At 62.9% G+C, this 8,143-nt stretch overlaps 1 protein-coding gene across 1 annotated transcript; it reads right to left on the reverse strand.

Moving 5' to 3' along the window:
* Positions 1-309: 309 nt before the first annotated feature.
* On the reverse strand, positions 310-7,562 carry CBX6 (chromobox 6). The gene is made up of 5 exons (XM_047065788.1): positions 7,451-7,562; positions 7,226-7,269; positions 7,009-7,074; positions 6,792-6,858; positions 310-2,445 (listed from the first exon to the last, which is right to left on the reverse strand). The coding sequence occupies exons 1-5, from the start codon at positions 7,517-7,519 to the stop codon at positions 1,444-1,446; spliced, it is 1,248 nt and encodes a 415-aa protein (XP_046921744.1). The 5' UTR covers positions 7,520-7,562; the 3' UTR covers positions 310-1,443.
* Positions 7,563-8,143: the final 581 nt, after the last annotated feature.

Raw genomic sequence — 8,143 nt, forward strand, 5'->3', positions numbered from 1 at the left:
GGGTGGCCTCCCGCAGGGCACGGGAGCCCTGGTCTCGCCCACCCTCCCCCTCCCAAAGAACACAGGCCCCCTCTTTGGTCGCCCCCTTTGGCCTGCCTGCCCTCCCAGTGCCCGGCCTAAAGCTGGGGTGGGTCTCTGCCATTGGCACGGACGGCCATTGGCATGGCCCGGAGCTACCCACAGCTTCGAGCAGGCTGTGCTGGGAGGAAGCCTCAGCAGTCGGACGCGAGAGAGAGGGAGGGGGCGGGCGAAGCCGGAGGCCCCCCACCCCCACCCCCAGAATGGTTTCCAGGCTTCCTCTCCCCCTCCTCCGCCCCTCCCCCCCACCCCAGGGACAGGGGAAGAAGGGGATGGCCCGGGCGGGGGTCTCCCCCTTCCACCTCAGTCCCCACCATGCCGTGTCTGCAGCAGAGGCCCGGCTGGTTGCGCCCACCACCCCGAGGAGGAGGGCTTGGGGGCACACACAGCAGCACTGGGGGGCTGAGGGGATCAGGCTGTGGCCCCACAGCAAACTCCTCGAGGCCCGGGCCAGGTCTGGGCAAGGAAAGGTCCAGGCCTTCGACGACCCTATTCCGTGGAACCCTCAAGGGGGCCGCCTGAAAGCCCGGGCCCAGCGCCCATACGCGTAGGCGCACAGACACGCCAAGGGGCGGCAGATGAGTGCGCCAGCCGGAAGTTTCTACAGCAGGTTCTTGTAGCACCTTTGGTGGAGAACTGAAGGGGCCTTTAAAGATGCTAGGAGGCTGTGGCAAGGGGAGGTCCCTGCCAGTCCCTCCCACCTTTGAGATGGGGATTGGGAAAGAGACTGGGTGGGGTGGAGCCTAAGGGGACCTGCTTGGGTCTTGGCCAAAAGCGGGCAGGAAGACCCAGGCCTCCGGTCCAGCTCCTGCTGCATTCGTTGATATGGAGGGAGGGGCCGAAGCTGGCCTCACCTCAACCTCTGTCTGGGCTTTGCCATCCCTGCCCCTCCTGCCCAGGCATCTGGGGGAAGGAAAGAGGCAGTGCCCATACGGGGAAGGGGTCTCCTAAGGGGCCCCGCAGCTGCCGGGTTAGCACCGAGAAATCAGATGCTGTGTGCGCGAGCTGGAAGCAAGCCGGGGGAGAGAGAGCGGGATGTGGAGGAGGCAGCCAACTCTGGGTTCCGGGGCTCCCCAGGAGCCCCCCAGCGGGCCCCACCATGCATGGGCGGGGAGGGTGCCAAGAGACAAGGAGGAGGACTTCTGAGTGCCCTGGCCCCACCCCGGCCCAAATCCGTTCCGGGACGGCCGCTCCCCCAGGCTTCGGGGGGTTCCAACCGCCCAGCCCCCTCCCGGGGTCAACACCGAGCCATCTGAAACAAGCAAAGCACGGGCAGAGGTGTCTGAGGGCAGGGGTGGGGGCAAGAGCAGGGCTCTGGGCAGGAGGGCCCCCCCAGCCCCCCCCCCCCACCTCGGTGGAGCCCCTTCACTTGCTCACCCCGCTGCCGCCACCACCCCCAGTGGCACCTGCTACCCCAGTAGCCACCTTCTCGAAATCCTCAGGGTTGCAGAATTCCTTGATAGTGACTGTCAGAAGGTTGCTGGTGACATCGGTGACGACCACGTTGGAGCAGGGTGACATCTCGGGGCGCCAGTCCCCAGCTTCGGGCTCAGAGGAGGCGCCGGCGGGCTCAGGGGCCACGGGAGGCGCCTGGCCCGTGGCAGCCGTGACGTCGGGAGGCACCCTCTTGCTGGTGGCCGCCACCTCGGGAGGGATGGACAGGTCGAGCACCTCAGGCTCACGCCAGTCGGGAGCAGATGGGCTCATGGTCTCAGGGAGCAGCTTGGGGGGCGCGTCATCGGGGTCGGAGGAGGACTGCGGTGCCGGGGAGGGGCAGCCGGAGGAGCTGGAGCTGCGGGCGTCATAGGGGGCGGCGGGGGCCGCCAGCAGCAGCCCGGGGCCCGGGGAGGCGGCAGGGTCGGCCTTGCCCGCCGGCGGGGGAGGCGGAGGGCCGGGCGGGGGCTTATTGTACAGCGCGAAGGTGCCGAACTTCATGTGGCGGATCTGGGTGCGCAGGATGCTCTCGCTGAACTTCTTGCTTTTGCCGATGACGCGGTTCCTGGAGGGGACTTTGGGGCGAGCGAGGGCTCCTGCCCCCTGCCCGGTGCCCGCTCCACCCGTGCCCTTGTCGATCACCTTCAGGTTCAGGATGATGCGGTTTCGCTTGGGCTCCCGAGGCTTCACCTTGCGATTGATGATGCGCACCGTCTCAGAGAAAGGGGAGATGGGTGGGCGCAGGCCAGGGCTGCCTCCCTGGGGGTCCGGGCGGGGCAGCGGGCGGCGGGACATGCGGTGGCAGCGGCGGATGTCCTTCTTGAGCCGGTGCACGGCCGCGCTGGAGTGCAGCTTGGGCGAGGAGGCGCTGGCACTTGGCTTGACAGAGAAATGCACGTCACTGATGCGGAGGGCCTCAGCCTGGGCTCGCGCCTGTGGGGCAGAGGGAAGGGCTGAGCGGGGGCTCGGCTTCCTGCTGACCTCCTCCGGGTGCTCCCGCGCCAGCCACCCACGAGTACGGTCCCGTTACGCTACCCTGCGAGCCCTTCAGAGAATCAGCTGTGCTCCCGACCCCGGCTTAGAGATAAAAGGAAGCCCATTCCATTCGGACAGGTGAAGCAAAGTGCACGAGGCCTGAAAGCAGGTCGCACCCCCGTTGGGGCCCGCCACGGCTTGGCGGTGGGGCCCTGGGACAGATAGGGTGGGGGCTGCCCTTGCTGACACAGAGGAGTGTCCTCGATCAGGACACGACCTGGAAAGCACACCCTTTGCTCAGAAGCCCCGGACCAACTCTGCTCGGTGAAGGATCCCAGCCTAGCCTGGCACCCCTCCGCAGACCGATACTCGGGGACAGAAAGAAGGGGGAGGCTCCTCCCTGCTTCACTCCACACCCCAACGCCACTGACCTACTCGCAGGGTCCCAAATGCTCTGTGCCCTGTCTCTGAACGGGCTACACTTCCAGTTTGGGTTTGCCTCCCCAGGTGATCATCACCCCTGGGACAGATCCTTAGCTCTCAGCCCCCCCTGTATGCTCGCATATGCCCTCCTGTATGCCGTCCTTCCCTTCCCGGGTCTGACTCATGTCTGCCCAGGATCTGGCTCGGGGCCTGGGTCCGAGCAAATCAGTGCCAGTGAGTTCCAAAGCCGGCACCCAAAGCCTCGGTTGGAACCCACCCCAGCGAGACATGGGTTTGGCGGGGATGAACCAAGAGGTGGGAACAGCTCCGAATCCGTGCCAAGGTGGCCTGAGGGCTGGATGGCTGAGTGAGTCTGTGGGGCCAGCGAAAAATGTCCCCGGCTGCCGGGCTCAGCTGCACTCCCAGGTGTGAGGCGTGCAAGGCCCCAGGGCTCTGTAGGAGCTCACCTCACTGAAGATGTGGGGTGTGGCAGGGCCCCCAGAGTCCTCAAGTTCAGGGCAAGGGACTCACGAGGCCATCAAGACCGTCCTCCATGGCCAATCCTTCCTTCACTAACAAAACACTAGTCACAAGCCAGCTGCTTGGAGCTGGAACTATAACCGCAGCCTCTCCCCTAGGGGCTGCCCCCCATGGAGAAGACAGGTCACAGACAGTTATGACACTGGGTGACTGACTCAATGTAAGAAAGACTCAATGTAAGAAAGGACGTACGGGGCCTAGAGGAGCAGAGATCAGGCGCACGGGCCCGTCTTGGAGGATGAAGCCTAAGCAGGAGGGAGCCGTGGTCCCTTCTGAGCCTGACACGCCCCAGTCTGCTGCAGAGGCCCCGTGGCCTGCGGCACGGACGCCACTAAGACAAACACTGGGAGCAGAGAGCCCAGCAGTGGGAGGATGTAGCGGGCAAGGGACTGAAAGCAATGGCTGGAGAGAGCAGAGGCGATGACAGAACTGTCACCTACAGATACCTTGGCTCCCGGTGGGGGAGACGCGCTAGGCTGTGTCTCCTTCAACCCGGGCGGGCCGAGAGGGAGGACACATTCCCACGGTTGGCCCGTGAGCTCCGCAAGAGTGAGACCTGTAGTTTGGGGTCTCTCTACATCCCACCGCACAGCACTAGACACTTAGCCAGTCCCTGCGAGGTGGCCTGTGTGCCCCTCAGGCAAAACTACATCGTATTTGACCACAACCGCCCAGAAGCGGGGTTTGCGGACTTCTTCACTGCATTAGCAAGGATCGTCTTTGGAAGGTGGTGGAAACACGCTTCAACGCCACATGGCCCTCCTGGCCACGCTGGGGGGTCTCCTGAGGGCTGCTTGGCCAACAGTCCCTCTGGGCACTAGGTGGCAGCACACACGGCCTAGAATGCCGGGGACCAGGGTGGCCAGCTCCTCCCGTGCACCAGCCAGTGGAACCAGGGACTGGTCTCCTCCTATCCCTCCTCAGACAAAGGCAGGAGAAAGCTAGCCTTTTTCCTCGGCCTGGCAAGCAGGGTCTTTTGCAAGTTCATCCCCAAGGGAGCTCGGGGGAATCTCCACTCTTTCTGTCCCCGCCCTGGGCGGGGGGGGGAGGGGGGGGTCAGCATTTATGCCATCGGCATGCTGCCTGAGCTCCCAAACCTCTGTCATCGTGGCTCTGCCCAAATCCAGTGGCGAGGGTCCCTGCGGAGCGGGTTTCCAAACTTTTTACGGGAAACGTTTCTTACTTTGTAACTTCTCAACATATATATGTATCTTTTGTTTGGAAGGGGACCGGTTTACCCTTTCCCCCTCCTCTCCCCTCCCCCAGGTGGTTGAGAATTCACTGAAGGTGGGACCTGGGTCTGGCCCGTGAATGAAAAATGGTACCCACGGCCAATGTGTTTACTCCACTCTGGCCGGTGACAGGCACGGCTCTGAGGGGTTGGCAGGTACTACAGACAGCACAGAAGGTTCAAGACCTGGACTCTACCACCGACTCTCTGTGACCGTGGGCAAGTTACACAACCGCCGTGGCCTCAGTTTTCCTACGTGTAAAATGGGGACAACGACAACCTACCTCACGGGCTCCCGTTTCCTTCAGAACGGTTCCGGAGCAGAAAGTAAGCGCTGAGAATACTTTGTCTCCCAGATACACCGCCTGTCAGGGACTCACAGAGCCCCGGGCCCGGACCAAACTGATCTCCACCACCCCTTGCAAATATCTATGGTCACTGTCGTAAAGGTCCAGGTCAAGGTCCCGCCATTTGCCTCTCCACCCCCTGCCCCACCAACTCTGCGACCATCATGGTTTCCTGTGTGTGTTCACCGTGTCCCCTTAACCTGATGTGTGCTCTCTGAGGGACGGGGGTGAAGGAAAGGAGCAGGAATGGAGGCCAGGAAGCTGGGTGATGGCATCTCACGTAAGCCTCCTCCCCTCTCTGGGCCTTGATTTTGCTCATGTGCGTAATGGGAATGGTACTCCTTCATAGGGTTGTTGAGAGGATTAAAGGAGATAATCCATGAGGGGCCTCAGCACTGTGTTAGGCCCAGAGCCAGCTCAGGAGCTACGGCTACCAAAGAAAAAAAAAAAAAAAAAAAGGCATTTTGTGAATCCAAGCTCACGGTCATTACTCACTTCACCGCTAGAGGGTGCTCCAGCTGCGCTCACAGCCTGTCACACAGCCCACCCGCCCTCCAGCTGCTCCGCCCCATCCCTCCTCCTAAGAAACATCAAGGGTTAAGTGTGCTCCTCCAGGGATGCCGGAGCGTGTGCAGGTTGGGAACAGGAATCGTGGAAACAGGTGGAAGCTAAGGAGTCTTTCATGTCTGCTTTAAGTCCAAACCCTTGTACACGCACAGACCTTTTGGTCTGGGCTTCTTCAGCCCCACCCCACCCTCACGGGGCCTTTTGGGCAAATGGGAGATTCCGAGGTTCTGCATTCGGCAGAGTCTCTCTTCTCTGCCGAGCGCTCCCGGCCCTTACTCAGCCAATCGCCACAAAGTCACAGGCTGTCAGGGTAGGCTGGGGCCCCCAGGCAACTTCAGCACTACTGGGTCAACTGTGGTTTCCCAGGGAGGCCTGCCTGCAGTCTCGCCTGCGTCCTAGGGTCATCTCACCTTCCCTTTCCGACTCTGTTCTGAGAAAAATAAGATACCACCTCCCACCCCAAACTGAACCCTAAGATGGCTTCCTTCCTAGGTCTCCCTCCCCTGCTGAGGCTAATGTGCTATGCTTTCACTCCCCCCACCCCATCTTCATTACAATGTCCAGAAACGGCCAGCGGTGGGGGTAAGCCAGTGTGGCTCAGCCCGTGAGAAACTCAAAGCGAAGTGATCTAAGGTCAAATTCAAGCTGCAGTCCCCAGTGAGGAGGGGAGACATGCAGAACCAATCCTGACAGTGAAAGAAACTGGGGGCAGGGAGGCAGGTGGCCCCCAAATGCCTCTTCTGTTCCCAGCCCTGAAGGAAGCCACATTTACTCTCCCCCGCTGGGTTTGAATTCCAGGCAGAGCCTTAGCAGGGCTGGGGGCCATGAAGGTTCCCTTCATCTAGCCTGTGGAAGTAACCTCCCTGCCACCCCCTCAGGTGGACAGCCCCCACCTGCCTCATCCACCCCCCCCCCCATGCGGGAGCCCTGCCGGCCAGCCCAGACTCTGTTTTCTCAGCGAGGATTATCCTCCCCCCTCACTTCCCACTCCCAGGCCCCTCTGGCTGAAGCTGGAGCTGCCCAGGGCCGGCTGCCAGGGGCTCTTCGGGGGCTCACAACCACCCCCTGCCCAGCTGGGGCCCCTCTGGAAAGGTCCGCCTGCCTGGGCAGCCGCGGATCTGTCCCTCCCTTGCAGGCCCCGTGCTGCGCCAGGGCTAGGGGCCCGAGAGGGGGCTGCTGGGGCTGGGCCAGGTTACCTTCAGGAGGAAAGTTTTGGGTTTGGGTCCCCTCTTCTTGGGCCCATACAGCTCACGCTCCCTCTCCCTGCGGCCGAGAAACGCCAAAGGTTAAAAAGAGCCCCTTCCCGGGCCCCACTCCGCGCTGCCCTCCCCGCTCTCCCGCTTCCCCCGCTTCCCCGCGCGGCGCCCCAGCCGAGCCTTGGCCCCGCCGCCCCTGCCAGCTCCCCAAACTCACTTCTGCTCGAAGGCTGCAATGAGCCGCGAGTCCAGGATGTTCTCCTCGGGTTCCCAAGTGCTGTACCTGCCGAGTCACACATGCACAAAATAAAAATGAAAACCTAATGGGCAGAGGCACACGCGAGGCAGCAAACGTGCGCACCCCCCCACCAGGAAAAAAAAAAGGCCCCGTTGCCTCCCTTTCCCCCTCGCCCCTGTATCCCGCCGGCACTTACTTGATGGCCCACCCCTTCCATTTCACCAGGTACTCGATGCGTCCCTGAAAAACAGAGAAGAAAAAAAAGGGGGGAGTGGGGGTGGGGAGGATGCGGGGACGCGAGGAGGCGGCGGCGCGGGGGTGGGCGAGAGGGCCCGGGTTAGCGGGACCGCTTCGCCCCGGTGAGCCGCGGACCCGGACACCGGCTGCCGGGCAAGGCGTCCCACCTCGGGAGGCGGCTCACCTTTCGGATCCGCCGTTTGATGATGGATTCGGCCGCGAAGACCCGCTCGCCCACTGCAGACAGCTCCATCTTGCTCAGCGGCACCCACAGCCCATAATACTCCCTGCTCCCGCGGCCGGTGCTGCACCGCTCGCGCACGCGCCGCAGCGCACAGGCCCCGGCGGGCGGGCGCGCGGCGGGGCGCGCGCTCGTGTTCCAGCTGCGGGCCGTCACGTGACCGCTCGGGGCCGGCGCGCCGTTGCCAGGACCTCCCCCTCCCCCGGGGCGGTTGCTAGGGAAAGTGTGCGCTCGCGGGGCGGGGGCGCTCGCCGACTCTTAAAGGGGCCTCGCCTGGCGGCGGGAGTCTGGGCCCGGAACCCGGTGGATGCTCGGCTTGTGCGAAGCCTGGTCGGGCGCGGTGCAGCCCGACAAACACCCTCTCACTCCCCTCTCCGTCTTCCCGGCCCCGGAGAGCTGACACCATCTCCCTCCCTTTAACACCTCCCCCAGGAAAGGCTCGCTAGGCCCCTGCAGGGAAAGGACGTGAGAGTCTGTGCAGCTGCTGCGCATCTTCCCGGCAGAAGTTTGCAAACAGTTAAATATGATACAGCAGAAATGCATTTGCTGTTGCCTTGCCAGGCCCTGCGGGAATTTCTTTAAAACATTGCCCTCCTCCTCCCCAATCCATTATTTATGTATTCGTGGGAGTGTGGT

Source organism: Lynx rufus, unplaced genomic scaffold (genome assembly GCF_022079265.1).
Source record: "Lynx rufus isolate CCGP_SWC_20201006 ecotype Redwood Valley unplaced genomic scaffold, mLynRuf1.p SCAF_7, whole genome shotgun sequence".
In the NCBI taxonomy this organism is placed as follows: domain Eukaryota; kingdom Metazoa; phylum Chordata; class Mammalia; order Carnivora; family Felidae; genus Lynx; species Lynx rufus.